We start from the raw sequence: 23,054 nt of genomic DNA on the forward strand, positions 1-23,054 counted from the left end.
TGTATAGTTTTCCCTCGTGCTGAATTATTGAATGGCGTACTAGACTGAGGGCTTGTTTCTTCAATTGCTGATGAAGTCCTGGTTAAGCTATTCATAACTTCCAACAAATTTCCACAAAAATTATGTTTCACACATATCGGATAGCTTTGACTGAACAGCAAGCTTCACCAACATCAAATGGCGAATATTTTTTAAATACAATTTATGTGAAAATGTAGCTAAACATCCAAATATTTGATTATTGTTTGCCCTATAAGAGAAATGTCCCTTTCCACTAAAACTCAATTTTCCTCCTATACCATAGCCACTAAATATTGACGTATCAGTACCGTAATGAGCTTATACTCGATATGAAATAAAATTGATATGGTTGGGAACCTAATTTGTATGTTGCCTTTGATGTGAGATGTTATTAACAACTGCTGATAGGGCTGTTGAAGTGTTCATGTACTAGATTAACTGAATTTACTCGTGAAGTACATATAGGGTCTTTCAAATTGAGTTTATAACACACCCATATAAGGTTTATGGCATTTTATAGCTGAAGGATTGTCATTTTGGAGGAACAACATATTGAGATTAGATTTCCCTTTCTGGGGCCATGTGAAAGAACAGGTTCACAAGAATAATCCTCGAATCGTTGAAGCATTGAATGCAAAAAATTATCCGAGTTATTGGTGACGTTGAGCCGCAACAGTGCCAGAATTTGATTGAAAATGTTGCTTAAAGAATTGGCTGGGTGGTCACATTGGATTTTAATTGGCTAACATTGTATTTCGAAAATAAATAAGAACTACTTCAGTTTCATTCAAATTTATGTCTTTTGCAGTGATTTTACTATGCATTTACTACCGGTGTTTTTTGTACCTAACCGTTTGTTAGTGCATTCCGAAACTTTTTATATTCAGACTGGAAACTCATTACAGGTACAAAAAACAATCTATTGAATTATTTTTTATTGTTTCAGAAATCAATGTTTTGAAATATTTTCGATTGTTTCAGAAATCAATGCTTTCCAGCCAGAATTTGCTGAGCCTATAGTTAATTTGACCATAACTATAGGGAGAGATGCCACATTTAGATGCCTAGTCCATAATTTAGGAGGCTATAGGGTAAGAATAATATATATATAGACCCATATGTCGAAATATAATATTCAAACTTACAAAATGACTGAAATATGCAGGTATTTCCCGCAATAACTAATAGATTCTTTTTTACAATAGGACAGCACTCTATGAATAGAAGATACATTCTGAATTATATCTGAAAGAGTCCGAATCAAAGGGCATAAGGAAATAATAAGAGTTCCAATTTTGCTGTTTGGCTAGAGAGCACCGACAAGAATAAACTCAATTATTTTATCAATGACTCTGTGCTCTTTCTATGTGAATTCCCCTGAAGATCGGCGCAAAATAAAACTATAGGGTGTTTTTTTCGAGGTATATAACTTTAAGTTGGCATTACTGTTCAAGATGGCGACCGATTTAACAGCTGTTGAGTGATTTATTCTCAGTTTGGTTCGGCAATTCATCATGAATGGACTCACGAATGAACAACGCTTGCAAATAGTGCAATTTTATTTCGAAAATAATGGTTCTGTGCGGAATACGTATCGCGCACTTCGTCCATTTTATTTTGTTTAGCGATGAAGCGCACTTCTGGTTGAATGGCTACGTCAACAAACAAAACTGCCGCATTTGGAGTGAAGCTAATCCTCAAGTGTATGTCGAAACACCGTTACATCCAGAAAAACTGACTGTTTGGTGCGCTTTATGGGCCGGTGGAATCATTGCTCCGTACTCCTTCAAAAACGATGATGGCCAAAACGTTACAGTCAATGGTGATCGGTATAGAGCCATGATAACTAACTATTTCATTCCTGAATTGAACAACCATGATGTCCAGGAGCTGTGGTTCCAACAAGACGGTGCATCATGTCACACAGCTCGTGCCACAATCGATTTATTGAAAGACACGTTTGGTGACCGCCTAATTTCACGTTTTGGACCGGTCAATTGGCCTCCAAGATCTTGTGATTTAACACCGCTAGACTACTTTCTGTGGGGCTATGTAAAGTCATTGGTCTATGCGGATAAGCCACAAACCCTTGACCATTTGGAAGACAACATTCGCCGTGTTATTGCCGATATACGGCCACAAATGTTGGAAAAAGTCATCGAAAATTGGACGTCCAGATTGGACTACATCCGTGCCAGCCGTGGCGGTCATATGCCAGAAATCATATTTAAAATGGAATGCCACAAGATTATCTTGCGGATAAATAAAATTCATGTCAATCGAATGATCCATCGTTGTTTTATTGCAATTTAAAGTTATATAGCTCTAAAAAAAACACCCTTTACAAAGATATAAATTTTTCAATGGATTCGATCCTTTCTTGATGGAAATTCATTATTGATAAAGAAATGGAACAAAGTAATAAGATTAGTAGAAATTACTTTGTTTTATTTATTCTAAAGAGCATTTTGTCACAATTTTTTGGTATTTTCTAATTTTGAGTTGGGAATGGTCTCAAACTGATGACGAATCCGACCTAAAATACTATATTGAACTGAACTACCTAGAAATTTCAAATTTCCGTGAATATAGCTGTTCGAATACAAAATATCAAATATTTAATTCGAAGTTTTGGTACAACTTCATGGTGTACCCGAGGATATAATCTATATTAATGATTTTCTAGTTCTATGATAAAGGGAGAAATAAGAAACCATTATGTAAAACTTGCAGACTCAATGTTCAACATCCAGCAAACCCCATCAATCTACATCAATCACACGATAATTAAAAAAATTCGAACGGAAATGGTTACAGAAAAATTATGACTGCAATATCAGTAATCTATTTCGGTTCGTGATGAAAGAAGACTGGAACCATTTGCCATGAATATAACTCAGAACCTTCTGTCTGCTAGAGGCAAGGAATGCCGAATTCTCATTCTGCATCTTAACGACAAATTTCACATGCGCCAGGATGACGATAGGATAATTTGAATTTTAATTACTGGAACACTGGTAGCAAACGTTCTCCATATTTCTTGGAATGCATTCGTTCTAATAGTATCTGGATCGAGAGTGATTTCGATTGTACAACCATAGCTAAACGAGTTGCCAAGGATGGGTGAAATCAGAAGGGAACAATGACTAGTTTTATCAGAGAAGGCAGAACATTTCCAAGATCGTTCCTCTTCATAAAAAAAGACGAAAAAATTAATAATCCTAATAGCTATAGGCCAATTTAAATTCTACCAACAATGCCGAAAATCTTCGGAAAACAGGATAATGAAATTCCTCGAAGCTAAATCCATATTAAGCAACTGCCATCATAGCTTTAGAGCAGGGAGGTCAACAATATCTATGCTAGTAGCAGTACTCGAGTAGTCATGGAGGCCATTAAGGTGGCAACACTTATATTATGCTTTGGTCTAAACAAGGATTTCGATTTGATTCTTCGTGATGTTCTGATGGAAAAGATCAAGATGGACTGATATGTAGCTTTATCAGATCACACCTTCAGGATAGGTATCATCTATTATGCCGGAACGATGATAGAAAAACATCATTAGGTATCCCCCAGGGTTCAATACTTTTGCCACTCTAATTTATAAACGATCTAACATATAAAGGGAATCCAGGATAGCAGTGCTTAATGTAGACGACACCAACTATGTAGCAAATGGAAAAGAACTTGAAGGTTAGCAATAATAATAATAATAATAATAATAATTTATTAATCCTCTGAGACAAATAAATGTATAGGATAAGTCATACAGATAAAAAGAAAAATTATTCAACTAATCACTATTACATCATTGAGGTAATCATTTACAGTATAATAACATCTATTCACTAATAACTTTTTTACCATTTTCTTGAACTTACTAAAAACAAGAGATCTAATATTGTGAGGCAAATGGTTGTATAGTTTAACACATTGATAAATAGGAGATTTTTCTAACTTTGTTGTTCTGTGCTTGGGAACATACAATGTTCTCTCACTTCTGGTTACGTAGTTATGAAAACTAGACAATTGTATGAATTTTCCCTCATTCTCCTTCACATATAGTAGACATTTCAAAATGAAAATTGACGATAAGGTCAAAATATTGTTTTCTATAAATATAGGTCTACACGACGAACGTGGAGGTATGCTGAATATCATACGTAAAATACGTTTTTGTATTATGAAAGCCCTTCCAACATCCGAAGAGTTTCCCCACAGTAGAATATTATACGACAGGTGGCTATAGACCATGCTATAATATATATTTATTATGGATTCTAAAGGAAGTAGGGTTTTCACCCTATTTATGGCAAAATAAGAACTGTTCAGTTTTTTGCATACAGAATCAATGTGCATACCCCATTTTAAATTATTATCGAGGTGAATGCCAAGAAATTCAGTACCACTCTTAGATAGAATAGCACTATCCAAATGACGAATCACCAGCTCACGATCACTATGGATAATTGTGAAATGGATACATTCGGTTTTATCGATATTGATCATTAAATTATTCTTATGACACCATTTCACAAAGCTCTGTAGTAGAAGCTCACAGAGAGCCTGAAGTTCCTCGAATGTTGGGGCCGAAACTACTACCGACGCATCATAAGCGAAGAGACTCAACTTTTGCTGAGTCCCTCCTATCGAAGACGAAAAGCGTCTACACGTTAGCAAATCCAAGAAAATTACTCTTAAATTTACAGGGAGATCATTGATGAAGAGCAAAAATAAAAGAGGCCCAAGGACGGATCCTTGTGGCACTCCTAGATTAAGATCGTGCTCATCTGATAGACAGCCTTCAACTTTTACAGATATGGATCTACCCTCGAGATAGCTGCGGACCCAATCCAAAAACACATCTCGAAAACCCAAATTGTAACACTTGTCAACTATAAATTGAAATGAAAGACTATCGAATGCTCGCGAGAGGTCAAAAAATAAACCTGCTACATGCAAGCCATTGTCAAGACATTCATACACATAATTAATAAAGGAAACTGCAGCTGTTTCCGTTGAGTGACCCGATCTAAAACCATGTTGGGCATTATCGAGTACATTGAATTTGTTAAGATATTTGATCATTCTGTTGAACACAATTCTTTCGAACACTTTAGAAAATATACTTACAATAGAATAGAAATACTATTTATATCAACGGTTTGTGGAAAATGACTAAGAATGACCACGGACAAAACATAGCAGATAATTTTTACCACCTGACATAGTGAGGAAAATCAAAATTTGAGGTTGCTTTGAATTATTTTGGATACCACCTCATCATGGCTCCCTGATATATAAAAACTATCGGACCGACCAAGCAGTTCGATATATTTCATTCAGAAAAACCACAAAAATGATTATTGAAAGAGCAATCAAACTTACTTACTATGCTCACCTTCACAGCTTAGCATCGTATGGTATACTTTTTGGAGTTCATCAAGGAAAGCTTCAAGGATATTTCTAAAACAAGAGGAGGTGATCAAGGTGTATATCAAGAAGAGAACATATATAGAGAAAATATAAAAAATTGACATTCCCATCGCAGTTTATATTTACCTGCCTGAACAATATGAAGAAGACATCAACAACACCAGTTTTTCTTCTTATTTTATTGCCTATTCTAGTGCAGACTAGCAACAACCATGGCAAATTCGTCCCTCAATGCTCCTTTGGACATTGTGAACCAACGATTGGACATTCATGCAAGAGTGTTGTCTCCTTCCTGGTCCTCGTTTTCTCTTTATTTTGATCTTTTTGATCCCACATTTCAACTGCTTCAATTCGCCTGAGAGTTGCTACCTTGACTATCCAGATTTCCATTCATTATAAAAGAACAGAGTACATATATCATTTAACCATTCTATGACGTAGTTTCATGTCCAAGTATGCGTTACTTAGAATTCTTTTCATTCGCTCAAATGCTGTTTCAGCATTCTTGACCTTTTTTCGATATCTGGGTCTAGACTATCAGTTATTCAGCATCCCAAGTACCTATTTGATTTTGTTCACTTGTTCTAGGCACTGATCTTCTAGCACCATGTTGGCTGTTATATTATTGGTCTTCAAGATTACCATAACCTTCGTGTTTTTCAGGTCAAGTGAATGCCATATTCGTCATTCAATGTTTTGTTGTAAAACTCACATGAATATCATAAATAAACTCATTTTGTTAATTTGTAGTATGAGCCTTATAGGAAAATGATCTCAGTTCATCTCTTTGATTAATTATATCAAATCTGAAAATATTCAATCATTATGACAGTATGTCTATTCGTCACAGAAAAATGAAGTTTCGATGAACCCACAGCTTATCGATGCTCAGAATTAAAACTTCCAAGAATGCCTCTTCGACAAAACGTAATCTTCCTATCAACTTCGAAAAACTGTACCAGAAACCAAATGCTAATCTCGCGGAATTGAAAAAAATTCGGAAACTTTATTATATCGAATTATCTGAAACGAACTTTCATAAAGAATGTAGAATATTAAGAGCTCGACTTACGCATTAGGGGTCTATATCTCATCCACGATAAGAAAAACTTTGTTCTCGTTTATCTTTTCCGTGAATAATGACTTCGACCTTGAGGCTTATGAAAAAAAATACAGTTAGGAATCATAGAATCGTTTTCGTTTATATGAAGAATGAATCGTTACTTTTCTCTGAAAAACTTGGATATTTTTGATAATGCCGATATTCCATATATGACGTTTCTTCCGAATATTTTCTTTATTAAACCATAGAATTATGTACATCACTTATTATGAAAACCTCAGAGTGATAAACATAGATAGAGGGAGCATACGTCATTTCCAGTAATCAAATAATGTCCCCCACATGAACTATCAAATTTGACATGAAGCGCACGGAAATGAAAACATATCAGTGATACGATATTTCACCCAATTCGTGAGTTTCTCCAAAAAGAAAACACTTCTTATGTCCTATAGTTAATCAAAGTTTCATTTTAACTCAAAATATATTGAAATAAATACCTCAATATATCAGAAGTTCAGAAAACAAAATTCAAGCTCGCCGAACGACGTGAAACAACCGATGACACTAGGAGAGCAAAAGTTGCCAAACCTTGGATTTCAGCAGGTAGATACAGAAAATAATTAATATTCTGCTTATTATAAAATCGACAATTAGGAAAAATATCGGATTCCAAATTCGCATATTTAATCGGGAATCACCCGAATAAAAATATTTCATTCAATATAATATACATTCATAACGATATAGTAAAGTTATGGATTTGAAAATAAATCAGAATCCGACAACGTAATCTTGTTGGAGACATGTAAAAATTGCGTATACTCCCTCTATCTATGTTTACTACCCTTTGTATAAATCCAATGGGATATAGAGTATCATACACGTCCAACACTGCGAAACTCATTAGTTAAAGAGTACCACACACGAAAATTCAATTTTATCCCAGTTATACTTTATAAAAAAATGTGAAATTTTCTCGATATTGAAACGAATCCTGTAAAAGTTTACATTTCAATCTACAAGCTATCCTGGCTGAGAATTGCCTAGGAAGGAAAGCATAGGAAGGGAAGTTTTTGAGAGTGGGTTATACGCGATCTTTGGCTCGCAGCTGTGTATCTTATAAATGATCGAAAATTTGTGGGGCTTTTCAGCTATAAGTCACATCTGCACTATTATTATATCCTTCGCGTTACGTGCTGCTAGGACGTTCTTCATCAACCGAGCGTATGATGTAGCGTGAACGTCGTCCTTTGACTGTTTCTGTCCGTGAGGACCCCTACAGAAAACGGCGACATGTTATTGACCCATGTTTTCCACACATCACTCAATTATCTCCGTCTGTACTCCAAAATTATCCCATTACTTCAGTGCTTGATCTCGACTGCTTGCGCAGACATAGCTGTGTTTTCATTGGTGCTAGAAAACAAATCGAATCAATCGTCGATTTGTGGATATTTTATCTCAATTTGACAGAATCTGAATATCCAGGAACGGATTAGTTTACTAACTGACAAAGAAACTGCAATACCCAGAAGGAACTATTTAAATTTTCAATTTTTGTTGTTAACCATAGATAGTATAGCAAGGAGTAAATGATTGAATTCTGAGAAAAAAATCGCGAAGGTTTTTTCATAGATATAAGCAATTTTAGTTACTTAAATATTGTAGTCTTTTTGCAAGTTTTTTAAATTTTACAACAAACTAGATGTTCGAGGAGATCCAAACTCGATGTTTAGTTGTTGTTGAAATGCCTAGAGCACGTGTATGCGGATTTTATCTCCAGCTGAGTGAATTTGAAAGAGGTCGAATTATTGGTCTACGGGAGACGGGGTTGTCAATTCGAGAAATCGCCAACCGTACGAACAGAAATCTAACTACTGTTGTGAGATGTTGTCAAGCGTGGTTTTATAATACCCAAAATCGAAGAGTAGGCACCGGACGTCGAAGGGGCACAAATGAAGTTCAAGATCGACGTCTAATAGTTATGGCTATTAGAGACCGATTAGCGACAACTCAATCATTGGCTGATGAGGAGAACAAGGCCATCCTGTAACTGTCCGAATGGTTTACCGCCGGATAAGGTCTTTTGGACTGCAGCATTATTGACCTCATCTTGTGTTACTTCTGACGGTTGAGCATCGCCGGCAACGATAACTGTGGTGCAGAGAAAGTCAACATTGAAATGTGGAATGGCTTCAGGTCGTCTTTCTGATGAATCTCGATTCTCCTTGGGTGCACATGATGCCTGATGAAGGGTTAGTGCACCTTGGGGAGAAAGATGTGAACCTCAGTTTGATGGTGAGCCTCATGTTCACCGGACAGTAGACGTTATGGTATGGGGTGCTATTCCACATGCAAGTAGGTCACTTTCAGTCTTTATTCGAGGTAACATGACAGCGCAGCGTTATCTTCAAGAAATAGTGGAACCATATGTGCTCCCTTACCTTAACCGGCTCGAGAATCCAATATTTCAGCAAGATAATGCTCGACCTCATGTTGCCTGAGTTAGTTTAAACTTTTTCGATACGACCCATGTGAATCTTTTGCCATGACCGCCCAGATCTCCCGATCTTTCGCCCATAGAGCATGTTTGGGACATCATATTCTTGCATCAAGGCCGAGAAGTGTTGGGGAGTGTATAGATAATCGCGATGAACTAATAATATTATTGACAAATTTATCAAAAAAATTGTGAACCTTTCGAACCTTTTTTCAATGATTTACTCCTTGCTATACTATTTTCACCAAAAAAATAAATAAAATTTAAACAGCTCCTTCTGGATGTTGCAGTTTTTTGTCAGTTAATACTGAACTGAAGGTTTTTCCTAGAGGTTTCCTTTGGAATAGCTATCACTAAAAATGGAAGATACAGGCAATGTAATCGTTAAAATTCGCTAAAAAAATCTGGGAACATTTGCACACTTCGCAAAACAATAGTATATTACATGTAAGTGTGAGTTGTAAGAAGTGTATTACACACGACTAGAAAAAGTTATTCTAGATGTGCGTAATTGTCTTACAACTCGAGTTTTGTAGGTACTTTACTTTTTCTACGACCGCATTCATTTCCATAAAAACTTTGGCAAATCTAAAAACTGGTGTCAAATCACGACACAATTACGAAACATCAAATAGTTATCGCCAAGTCGGTTGTTATTAATTCGTATCCATGGCAACTACTAAAGGTTTTATCTAATTGGTTATTCGCCGTGCAAGTTACTTTACAGGTGCTTCAACGTGCGTGAAGTGCTAAATAAATCATCCTGTAGACAATAGTATCATTACTTCAGATTTCACGTATAGTACAGGGTGGGCAAATTTCGATGTTTTAGCACTACAACTTTTGAACCAGAGGAGATAGACAAAATCTGATACCCACTTCTCGATCTCTTTTTCTGAGAAACTAACAAGGGTAGTATTCATTTTTGGCCACCTTCTTTTGTTTTCGAGTTATAAGCGAAAATTGGAAAAATGGCGAAATCGAAAAACAGTTATATCTCCGCTAATACTGATGATAGAGCTCTGAAATTAAAACATTATACAGGCACTTTTTTACGTAGAATCCAGTGGCGTGCTCGTATTTCTAAAAGGGTTTTTAATTACGAAGCTATGACCCAAAGTTATGTTTTTTTAAATGGGAACACTAGATTTTTGTGCCATTTTCTGAAAGCTTAATTTTTCCTGATTTCAAAAATATATAACATCGTATGATTTGTTTCAATATGAATAATAGAAAATGGTCAAAAACCTTTTTTTACTTAAGAGTCTCAATATTTCTATGGTTTCAACTGTTGATGAGCCTTCCTATAACAAGAGCAGTGTCCTTCCGTCAATCTGATTATTTCTATGCTTTTCACTCATTTCTACAAAATTCGAATCTATATTTATTTTATACAAATAGTTTCGAAAAGATAAACGAACTTGGAAAAAGTTTCCTAGGTAGCTTGAACACAGTTTCAAATATTCATCTATTAAAATATCGAGAAGAGGTGTCGACTGTGCATTGTGCAATTGTTGTCATTATTAGGTTAAATATTATTTCTTGTTTGTCCCTTCGTAATTAAAATTTTGAGTTCAATCATATATGCATTGTTTCATATGCTGTTTAAAATGGATTGGTACTTGTGCGTATTGATTCTGGAGACCTATGTAAATAATCTCCTGATACATGCATCTCAATACAACTCTTTCGATTGAAAAATTCGATCTTGTGGTTTCTCCGTTATTTCCAAATCAATTTTTAGATAAAAAATTTATAAAACATATCTAGATTCGAATTTTGTAGAAATAAGTGAAAAGCATAGAAATAATCAGATTGACGGAAGAACACTGCTCTTGTTATAGAAAGCTCAATTTTTCTGTGTTCATCAACAGTTGAAATCATAGAAATATTGAGACTCTTAGGTGAAAAGAGGTTTTTGGCCATTTTCTATTATTTATATTGATCCGAATCATACGATGTTATATACAATAACAACAATAACAATAATTTATTGATCCCTTATGACATAATTTACAAAATGTATGGGACAGGTCCAAAAGAAAAAACTAAAAGTAACAATTTCAATTATAAACAAACTTATCATCGAAGTATTCTTTCACACTATAATATCCTGCCCGCAACAAATTTTGTTTCACAACAATTTTGAATCGATTCCTGTTCAATAATTTCAATCCAGCTGGTAGGTGATTAAATAACAATATGGCTTGATACATAGGGCTCGACTCAAACTTGGTTGTTGAGTGATATGGTATACACAAAGTACTAGTATTCCGAGTGGAATAATGATGAAAACTAGAAATACTATCAACTAACTGCTCATTTTCTTTAATATAAACTAAGCACCTCAAAATATACAAACAGGGAAGTGTTAATATTTTTTGCATTCTGAATACAGGTCTACATGAATCAAGAGGTTTTAAATTAAATATCATTCTTATGATTCTCTTTTGCATTATGAAAACCCTCTGAGCAGAACTGGAATTTCCCCACAATAAAACATTATAATTTAGAAAACTGTAAACTAAACTATAATAAACATTCATAACAGATTCAATTGGTAGTAATGCCTTAATTCTATTGATCGCATAAAAGGACCTACTCAACCTCATACTGACTGACTCAGCATGATAACCCCATTTCAGTAAATGATCCAAATGAACACCCAGAAATTTTATGGAGTCCTTTGAAGTAATTTGTTCACCTGTACAACTGATAATAAGCCTTTTTCCATATACATTCCTATTTGAGAAATATATACATTCAGTTTTCTCAACATTTAACAGTAGCGCATTTGATTTGCACCAATGTGATAAACCGAAGACCAAAGACTCGCATATTGCAGTGAGTTCCAGAAAGCTCCCCGCTGAGACCGCCATTGACGTATCATCAGCGAACATAATTAGAAGTTCAGGATTAATATACTCTGGCAAATCATTTATAAAGAGGAGGAACAGAAGCGGTCCCAGCACGGAGCCCTGTGGAACCCCATAGTGCATCCTACATTTTCTAGACCAACAGTTTTCAACCTTAACAGAAATATCACGATCAGTCAGGAAAGACATAATCCACTCTAGAAAAATACCGCGAAAACCAATACTGTACAACTTATCCATAATAAATTTATGGGAAAGTACGTCAAAAGCACGGGTTAAATCAAAATATAGACCAGCAACAAAAAGTCCCTTCTCTAACTTTTCGTAGACGAAATTCATGAACGACACTGCCGCTGTTTCAGTGGACCTTCCCTCTCTAAAACCATGCTGACAGTTCGTTAAAACTTTAAATTTTGTCAGAAAAGAAATCATCCGATTCAGTACAATTTTCTCGAAAACTTTAGAAAATATACTCAAAATTGAAATTGGCCTATAGTTTATTATATTGAGAGGGTCCTCCTTTTTATACACTGGTATAACAGAAGCCATTTTCAGTAGGCTAGGAAATTTTCCAGAGCTGACTGATAGATTTACAATATGAGCTAGATGGTCAGCTACAATGTTAACAGTTGATTTTAAAATATTAACAGAAACCTGATCAATACCAGTACTCTTTTTGTTTTTAAAAGCTTTTACAATATTAATGACTTCTTCTCCCAGGACTGGCCGAAAAAAGAATGTAGTGACAGATAAATGAGATGTTGTGCATATCTGTGACAGTGAATTGCCGAAATAATTTCGAATATTAATTTCAGCAACAGAAGCGAAATGATCAACAAACAAATTCGCAACATCTGTAGGTTTATTATATATGGTACCTTCGTATTTCAGGCCTATACTCATATTATTTCTTTTTTTTCTACCAGTTTCCTCATTAACAATATTCCAGACTGTTTTATTTTTATTGATAGATGAATTCAGGACACTTTGATAGAAATAAGATTTTGTTTGTTTGAGTAGACATCTAAAGTCTCTCTTAGCATTATTATAAATTTTATATGATTCATATGTTCCCAAATTTTTATTGAGCCAATTCAATTTTTTCAAATCACTACTAGATTTTTTTATTTCATCATTTACCCAACTTTTGCAAAAATTGTGTGAACGCTTCACACGTCGCATTGGGCAAGATCTTTCCAAACAATATTCGAACAAATTCATAAAAGATAAGAAACAATCATCAACATCTGTATGCATATACAAAGTATCAAAGTTAACAGTAGTTATAAAATCAGATAAATTATTTAAAGCCCTAGGTGATACTTTTCTAGAATATATCCAGTCATTTTCAGATTTTTCGCTTATGACAGGCATACTTATATAGTAATCTAGAGAGAGAACTTTATGATCGCCCATATTTCCTTCAAAAACATTAGTTACATAACTATCAGAACAGGCATTTGTTAGAATGTAATCAATTTTAGAGATGGTAGTTAATTGATTGATATTAGTAACAATTCTGGTTGGTTCAGTTGAAGTTACCTTCAAATTGAAACACATCAACAAATCATCCAGATTTTGCTTCTGTGGATTATCAAGTAATAAATAGTTGACATTTAAATCCCCACATAAGAATAAAATGTCAACTTGTTTGAAAGACTGTTGTAAGATAAAATATAACCTTTCAAGAAAAACTGAGTAATTACCAGTAGGAACTCTGTATGCACTTATCACTCCGTATTTTATTCCGTGGAATACCACTTTTATGCCACAAAACTCAAAATTTTTTTCTATGGAATGCTTCGAGATGTCCATATCAATTACATTCAATCCAATTCTTGCGTAGATAGCAGCACCACCGTGTATATAACTACCACGACAGAAGGAGGTCGCTAGGATATACCCTCGTAGAGACATGGAGTTTAATTTGTCACTCATACACCAATGTTCAACTATACTTGCGAATAGTGGACATTCTTCAGCTAAAAGCAGCTCTAAGTTGTCAATTTTGTTGCTCAAAGATTGAACGTTTACATGAATTATTTTGAAGGATTCGGAGATTTCACAATATCCTGTTTTTTTTCCCTCGCATTGCGAAAAAAATAATTGACGCTGGAATTTTTGGGCCAATTGGTAGCATCCTGTACTTTTTCCATTTCACTACTTTTAATGAGAACTTTAAAAGAAGCATAAGATTCAGGGTATCTTGACTTCAAGGACTCACATTTAACATCAGTGAAATTTTTACTTAAAAAGGAATAAAGATCAGCGGATGTTGTTTCAGGTTTAAGTCTTGAGACATGAAATGCCTTGAGCTTCTCAACACCTTCAACTGTAGATATCTCAGTACTTTTCCCAATTATCAATGGTGGTCGGGCTTTCCTTTTCAATTTCCTATTAGAGACAACATTCCATTCCGATTTTTCAGTTTCAACAGAATTTCTACTGTTTGTAACTATGATGTTCTTTTCATGTGAGGAACTTATTTGTTTTTGTTTTGGTTGGGTTTTGGGAGGACCCGTAACTGGCAATCTCGACTGAGTTTTATCTGTGCTGGTAGATTGCCCGGGACTATCAGTTGCAGCATGCGCACTGGGTTCACTTGCTTTTACAACATCGCTGAATTTCGTTATATTCTTATCAGGTCTGATATTTTCATGCCGTATGTTTGGTTTGTATTCAACATTTTTTATTTTATTAGAATCGGTATGTTTACCTTCCAGATCATCAATACGTTTCAATAGAAAAGAATTGTACGATTGAAGTATCTCAATTTTCTCATTAGCTGACTTTAATAATTGGACCAGGTAGCTTACTTTCAGTTGTGTAAAATCAAATTCTTTTATATCTGCCGGTTCCTTGTTTGTAGATACTTCTTCACAGCATACAACTTGAGTATCACTTATAAAAACAAATTTTTTAAGTTGAGCACAAGACCTGTGGTAGGTGCCCTCACATTTTATACAAAAGAGAGTTTTGCATTCTCTTTTCTCACAACACTTATAAAATATTTTCTTTTCATCTGATGTATATTCATCACTTTGCATATTAATACGCTGCATTTCATCTTGACGTCGCGACATCTTGACGAAGAATGTTATTATTATTATTTTTGAAATCAGGAAAAATTAAGCTTTCAGAAAATGGCACAAAAATCTAGTGTTCCCATTTAAAAAAACATAACTTTGGGTCATAGCTTCGTAATTAAAAACCCTTTTAGAAATACGAGCACGCCACTGGATTCTACGTAAAAAAGTGCCTGTATAATGTTTTAATTTCAGAGCTCTATCATCAGTATTAGCGGAGATATAACTGTTTTTCGATTTCGCCATTTTTCCAATTTTCGCTTATAACTCGAAAACAAAAGAAGGTGGCCAAAAACGAAAACTACCCTTTTTAGTTTCTCAGAAAAAGAGATCGAGAAGTGGGTATCAGATTTTGTCTATCTCCTCTGGTTCAAAAGTTGTAGTGCTAAAACATCGAAATTTGCCCACCCTGTACAGAGTCCATAGAGGACTAGAATTATTTCATATTGTATATTTTCCAGATTGGTTGGGTGAAAGCAGATACAAAAGCAATACAAGCTATTCATGATCACGTAATAACGCATAATACTCGAGTATCTGTATCACATAACGACCATACCACTTGGAACTTGCATTTGAAAAACGTTCAAGAGGAGGACCGAGGCGATTACATGTGCCAAATCAATACTGATCCAATGAAGAGTCAGGTGAGATTATTGTTGAAATCACTGTTATTATTCATATTCCAAAACACTGTAAAATTTACACTTTGCTCTATCAACGATAATTATCTCGAACGAGACGAAAAATAATATTAAATCATCATTGTAAAAAAAATTTAATGAATTTTCAGTGGCGGGATTCGAACCCGAAGTCAATAATTTCGAAATCCGAATGAAAATTCATATATCTGGGACTATAAGTGCTAGGACTTAATGACAAAATTTGATTGGTTGGTCAAAAAATGTTCAGCATAACAACTCATATTCATATATTTCACAAAATATTCGAACAAAGTAGTTCATTGTTTGCCATATCAAATATCCAAAAATCGTTAATTTTTTTTTCTATGTATGATTTCAATTATAGTCGATATTTTTCAGCTTGGAACACTAGATGTCGTTGTCCCACCAGATTTTATTGCCGAAGAAACTTCGGGAGATGTTATCGTTGCTGAAGGAGGTATGGTTCGATTGACTTGTAAAGCAAAAGGTCACCCAATTCCTGAAGTGCAGTGGCGTAGAGAGGATGGTAAAGACATTGTTATAAGAACACCCACAGGAATTAAGACAAAAGGTGAATGTGATTTGAATTATTATTGTTAGAAGCCATAATATATGCAACATAAAGAGTTGAAATATGCATGTAAATTTGCAAGTAAAATTCTAGAAAAATGTGCTTTAAAATTGTCTAAATATGCATCTTGAAAAACAGTTATAACGAAGTTTGTAACCACAGATGCAATAATAATAATGATAAATTGTAGAGGTAACAAACATACAGGAAAATTTCAACTTACGATGCTCATACTAATTTCCAACTGATTTGACAATAACAATTTAATATTAAATGAAATCATAAATTGTATCAAAGAAATCAGAACAATATATGCATATTTAAACAAAATGTTGAGCGAACGCTCATAAAGACCAATATTCCTAGGCTCTACTTCGTTCTTTGATATCTACACCACTTATTTTTGAATCAGTGGTAGAGCAAATCCTTCCATGATACGAAAATACGCTCAATATCATCAAAAGCATTGTTTGTGAATAATAAAATATAAGAAATCAGCGCTGTACATTGTATCAAATTCTCTATTTTAGTCATAGGAGTAAATTTGTAAGCTTAGAGTTAGAGGCGCATGAATTAGTGATTATAAAATTGACCCTACATTCCATTTAATACCCTCGATGGTTGAAGAATGCTTCTATGCAAAGGGACCTGAAACCAATAATTGAAGGACTCCCTTGTTCATCTGATACTGTGTTAGCTTCAAGTGTTTTCCGAAGGATTACGGTCAATTTCCTTTGTCATGTGTTGAATTTAGATAGTTCTCTATTTCTCTGTTCTGTGTTTTCCGGAAGTCACAGACTACTCCACACAGTTAGGAATTGAGGTTTTTCCTTATTTAAGGTTCTTCCTCGATAACTCTTGAACTATTCATTCAAGGTATATGGTTTGCTTAAGTAACCCCCACTATTTTTGTACGTAGAATCGACTGAAATAATGAAAATATAGGTTCTAATTTGAAAATCTTGAGTTTTGATGAATTTGAGTTGTCCAAGTCCATGATTGTCTTATGAACACCCTGTACATTTTTGGTCCAAACCGCAAACAGTCTTATAATACTACATATTTGCAGACTCGAAAAAGAAGAAAAATTATCCGAAAAAAGCTTTTTCTGCCAAAATATTCAAAAAAATGTGAGTCCTCATCGCCAACATTATTTTCATAAGAATCCCATTAACTCATGAACCGTTGAGTTTATACCCAAGGTATGGCATATTTCCAAAATTGTCGTCAAAAAAGCTATCTAATGATGTAATAATATACTGGGTGTACCATTTGAAATAAGGAAGTAGTAGTGTGTTTCCGGTATAACTGGAAGTTTTAGAGATCTAAAAATATTTTAGGAAGAAAGATCATTGCTTCAAACCCCAATATGCCAATTTTCATCTTAAAATTGTAATAATTTTTCCATAAACATCTAAGAGGCCATCCCGGCGAATCACCCTGTATGTTGGAATCAAAGTTAGGTAAAATCTAACTGGAATTGCAAATTGGTGAATGCGCTGGTTTGGGATGAAGTTACACAAAATTCGATAATATATTTGGCAAAAATGTAATGCCTACATTTCAAATTTTTAGGTCAACAAGATTATTAGAATAAAAAATATGAGCATTCAATCCTGAAATAAATTACACGAAATTTCTGTAGTACTAGCTTCTTTTTACATTTTTCAAATGGCCAATGGTTCATCAGAAAAAAAAGTGCAGAAGTGAAAAAACGGGCACTGTTCCAGAAAAAATATATTTTGTGAAGTGAAGATGCTATGAGAAAAAATCATACTCTAACGCTCTGTATTTCGGAAACAAAAAGTTTGCAAATTTATGTTAATAGGATTTTTTCCTTGAAATTATGCGAGAAATCTCTCATTATTGTTCGTACCTTCAATTTAGGAACATCCTATATGTTGGAATCAAAGTTAGGTAATAGTATATTCTAAAACAAGTTGCAGAATGAGCTCATATTCCAACACGAATGCGAAATTCGAAAACTAGCAACAAAGGAGCGAGTTTTCGAACGCAAGAGTGTTGGAATTGCCTTCTGCAACGAGTATTAGACGATATTTTCTCTATTTCAGTCAAGTTTTGTGAAATATTGTCGAAATTCAATGAAAAATGCTGATGATATCTCCTAGTAACTTTTGTATTGTATCTTGGCAGTTGGTGAGACTGTTACAAAAATTGACAGATTACGGAATTTGAATATGAATCGTACGTTTAGAATTTTAAAATAATTTACAATTTCGCATTGAATTCGTGAATTATGTCTGACGAAATCGATTTAACACCACCAGAATTGAGAGAAAGTGCAAATAATGTTGCAAATCATTTCATTATACGTATCCAAATTATATTATATTGACAATTATTGACGTTTGTTGATTTTTTAGGATTTGATAGGATTGGAAGTCAGTAGGGACAACCACAAAACGAAAAATATAACTGAAAACGATGCTGTAATGAGTTCATTACAGCACTGTTTTAAGAACTCATTACGATACTGAAATAGAGAAAATATTTAAAATCTAACTGGAATTGCAAATTGGCGAATGCGCTGTTTTGAGATGAAGTTACCCAAAATTGGGTAATATTCAGAAAATATTTAATGCCTCCATTCAAAATTTATAGGTCAACTAGATTATCAGAATACAGAATATGAGCATTCAATTCTGGAATAAACTACACGAAATTTCTCTCTGAACTAATCCTTCAGATTTCCAAGTAACAATAATCCACATGAATTCTCAACAAATCTGTCGGAGTAATTGTCTATATTTTCCACCCTAATTGTCTGTACATGGCCCGTTCAATACTGAATACGCTGGGAAATGGACTACATTTCCACATAACATATTGAATAACATTGGTGCCAAATTAACAGCGACAACAAACACCATGTTATTTGTAGTGTTATTGAATTTACGAGGTTCTCATCTATGAAACACAATCCAATGCCTATGGAAGTAATTGAAATAAAGAATAGAATGGAATTCCGTGAAATTATAGTGAATTTAAAGATCCAGTTTCTTTCCTTTTAAGTTATTTTAATGAAATCGTTTGGGAGTTAAATAACACTGAACATTTTTCATCTAGTGTTCCCTTTACCTAAATGACATAATTTCAGAGTTATAACAGGACAATTGAAAAGTCCCCAGTCTTCCATAGTAAAACACATTTTTTTGGCAAAATCCGATTTTATTATTCAACATAGTTGCCTTCGAGTGCGATACAGAGATTATATCGATCTTCCAACTTTTCGATACCATTTTTGTAGTACAATTTGTCTTTCGCTTCAAAATAGGCCTCAGTTTCGGCGATTACTTCTTCATTGGCGCTGAATTTCTTTCCAGCGAGCATTCTTTTGAGGTCTGAGATCGGGAAAAAGTCGCTGTGGCCAGATCTGGCGAATACAGTGGATGCAGAAGCAATTCAAAGCCCAATTCATGCAATTTTGACATTATTTTCATTGGCTTGATGAAACAGCACCTTTTTTTCCTTCAAATGGGGCCGTTTTTTAAATATTTCATCCTTCAAACGATCCAATAACGCTATATAGCTGTAAACAGTTATTCTAGAGATAACTCACAGTTTATTTTTTCTGGGTTTAATTTGAAATTGTACTAATGTATTGAATATTTGAATAAATTCATTTATTATTATTATATAATAATCGATGTTGGTGGTCTGGCCCTTCCGGAGGTAATCAATGAATATTATACCTTGCGCATCCCAGAATACTGATGCCATAACCTTGCTAGCTGACTGTTGCATCTTTCGTCGCTTTGGAGTTGGTTTATCGTGTGCAGTCCATTGAGCTGACTGTCGATTGGACTCCGGAGTTAAATGATTAAGCCATGTTTCATCCATAGTTACATATCCAGAACGCCTGAAGCTATCGCTTTGCGACCTTTTGGTTTTTTCATACAAATTTGATGGGAATTCTGTTTCTGTTTGAACTTGAAGACTCAATTTGGTTTTTCGCAGTGCATCAGTTGAAGAATATCTTCTTTCGGCCATAACTTCAGAACGCCTGAAATTATCGCTTTGCGACCTTCAGGTTTTTTCATGCAAATTCAATGAATTTTTTGTTTCTGTTAAGAAAATCCTATCATTACATTTGAAATTTCAGAGAAAAATGAACAAAACAATGAACTTCTGACTTAGCGCTCCCTATCGGAAGCAGCTGAATCAAATTCATCATGAGTATATTCTTTCCTTAATCAACAAGATGTTGTCTCTCAAATAAAATCTAATTTGCTCAAAAATGTTGAGCCAAACTGAAGTTACAGACATTTCAATCAGTCAGATTTCTATCTTTCCCCCACCCTTATTTGATGTCGCAAAATCGAAAGTGACATTTCAAACAGATAGAGAATTTTCCAAGGATTACAGTGATGATATTTTTTTTCCAACTTAATGTGAAAATTTTTCGAGTAAAATGCATTTTTCTACTCGACGATAGCAATTACGCCCCCTAGCGGTGGAGGTATGAACTTCAAAACAATTTCCAGTGTTTTCGTTTGTTTACTTTAGTGGTAAAATTTTTTACCGCAAGTCTCTACGATGAGTGGTTCCTGAGATATAGCCGCTTACCTCGCTTATTTGCCCACCCTGTACAAATATTCGTGAATGATATGGTGTACACGTTCAGATGACATCTTCACAATGTCCACTATCTCGATCCACTTCAATTCACAGTCAATCAAAATTATTTTATGAACTCTTTTGATTTTTTCGTTGGTGATAGCCTCTTTTGGGCGTCCATTGCATTCGCCGTCTTCCATGCTAATTTCACCACGTTTAAACTTAGCATACCAATCAATGATGGTTGATTTTCCTGGTGCAGACCCCGAAACTCTTCATCAAGCCAAGATTTTGCTTCAACAGTATTTTTTCCCTTCAAAAAGCAATATTTTATCAGCACACGAAATTCTTTCTTTTCCTTCTTTTTTTCAAATGACAAAAGTAGCTACACTCACAACGCAATATCTCACAAACTAATGGTCGGACTGCTGTCAAATTTTGACACGTATCTTTTGAAAGTTGGTACTAACTAAAAATCATATGGATTTAATACTAGCACCGCCATCTGTGCATCAGACCGGGGACTTTTCAATTGGCCTAATAAGCGCTCTGTTCGGGGAACGAGCGCTCAAAAACGAACATTCATCATTCGGAATAACTGGCAATAAAACGTTCCAAGGAATCTTTCGTTTTCATGAGAATCCATCTTCAATATAAGGGCTCGTTGAAAACGTATATAGGTATATGTGCACAAGGCGGAAAATGTTACCATATTGAATTTGCTGAAAAGTTCTCTGATAATTCGACGTGATTTTGAGGAAAATTTCACGAGTTACGATTCCAGAATCACAATCTCGGCATGTTGGCAGAATTGCAGATGCGAACTGAGAGTCGTAAAGTTGATGTTCTCTGGGACTACTGATAGCGCAAGCACCAAAACAATGTCGGTGCTCATTTTATCTCATCCAGTCACAGACTGTGGACCATATTCTAGGTACCTTGTTGGAAAACGTGAATGGTTTCTTGATAACAGAGAAAATGATTGAAAATTCCATGCAAATCCCATTGAAATTATTATTACCTACCTGGAATAATAAAGCTAGAGTGAGGATAGTATAATTCTTGAGAAGAACTAACGCTTTTTGACGTTATATAAGAGATCAATAGATAACTTCGGCAAAACGTGCTACCATCGGAGATATAGGTTGTGATTTTCCAAAGATTTCTCTCCTTACTTCATTTTTCGTCAATTTTTTTTACGTTGACCAAATTTGATTATAGTTTTGGATTATTTTCGTGGCCAGCAAGAAGTCCTGATCTCACACCGTTAGAATAGACGAAACAGCGAAAAGATTGAGAGAAAATTTCTGGCGGAAAGAAACAACTGCAGAAGTAAGAAAAAGGGCACGTGCTTATATAAGGAATGGGCCTTTCCAACATAATTTATGAATACATTTTCTACTGAAATTTTGAGTTTAATCGCAATAAAATATGTTCATTGATTATTTTCCTTTCTTTGCTTCTTTCCCTTATCAAATCGAAATCTGCTGAAACAAAACTAGTGGATGCATTCAAACGAAAACTATTCTTGGAAATAAAGAAGGAATTTAGCAAGATTTCAAAATAATTTCGTCATACACAAATTGTGGAATTCGAAAGTTGCAGCCAAATTTATTTTAGAAATTTAGTACTTATTCTTTTCTTCATGTACCAACTTTCAAATTATACTAATTCTTTTTCAACATCTAATACAGCATAGTTTTGCTTTTTTCATATATATCATATCATTTTCTGATGAAAATAATCCAAAATTTGAATCAAACTTGCTCAACGTAGTAAAATTGAGGCAAAATTAAGTTAGCTGAGAAATTTCTTAAGAAACAGAAGAACTCAAAAATCTCAGTGTAATATGTTTTTGAAAAGGTAAAAAAAGCAATTTTATTTGTTATAGAAACAAAGTTTGTATTATATCTTATAACTAATGGCAATAAATGATTACACCAATAGATTCTACTTGAAAAAGTACCTGTAGAATGTTTTTGTTTCATATTTATAATACCAGTAATTAAATAAGTTATGAGAACTTTCAATTAAACGTCATTCTCCAATTTTCAGTTTTCAGTTGAATTTATGATTCACTGAATTAATTCTCTCAGAATTCGAACCCAAAAATATATCATAGCATCCATATTTTTCTAGCTCAAAGAGGTTCTGAGATTCCCTCACTAGACAACGAATATCGGCACTCGATACAGTTCAACAAAGGTCACCCAGTATATATACAAATAATTTCACTTTCAGACACTGGTGTC

At 34.4% G+C, this 23,054-nt stretch overlaps 1 protein-coding gene across 1 annotated transcript in view; it reads left to right on the top strand.

Annotated features, from left to right (window-relative positions):
• Window positions 1–992: 992 nt before the first annotated feature.
• LOC123684527 (lachesin-like) overlaps window positions 993–23,054 on the top strand; it is a gene marked incomplete at its 5' end in the record, with an annotated part of 37,529 nt that continues 15,467 nt past the window's right edge. The window contains 3 exons of the mRNA XM_045623820.1: window positions 993–1,112; window positions 15,450–15,635; window positions 16,032–16,224. Of these exons, the coding sequence (XP_045479776.1) occupies window positions 993–1,112; window positions 15,450–15,635; window positions 16,032–16,224 (499 nt within the window). The remainder of the gene's footprint in view (window positions 1,113–15,449; window positions 15,636–16,031; window positions 16,225–23,054) is intronic.

Source organism: Harmonia axyridis, chromosome 7 (genome assembly GCF_914767665.1).
Source record: "Harmonia axyridis chromosome 7, icHarAxyr1.1, whole genome shotgun sequence".
Classification (NCBI taxonomy): Eukaryota; Metazoa; Arthropoda; class Insecta; order Coleoptera; family Coccinellidae; genus Harmonia; species Harmonia axyridis.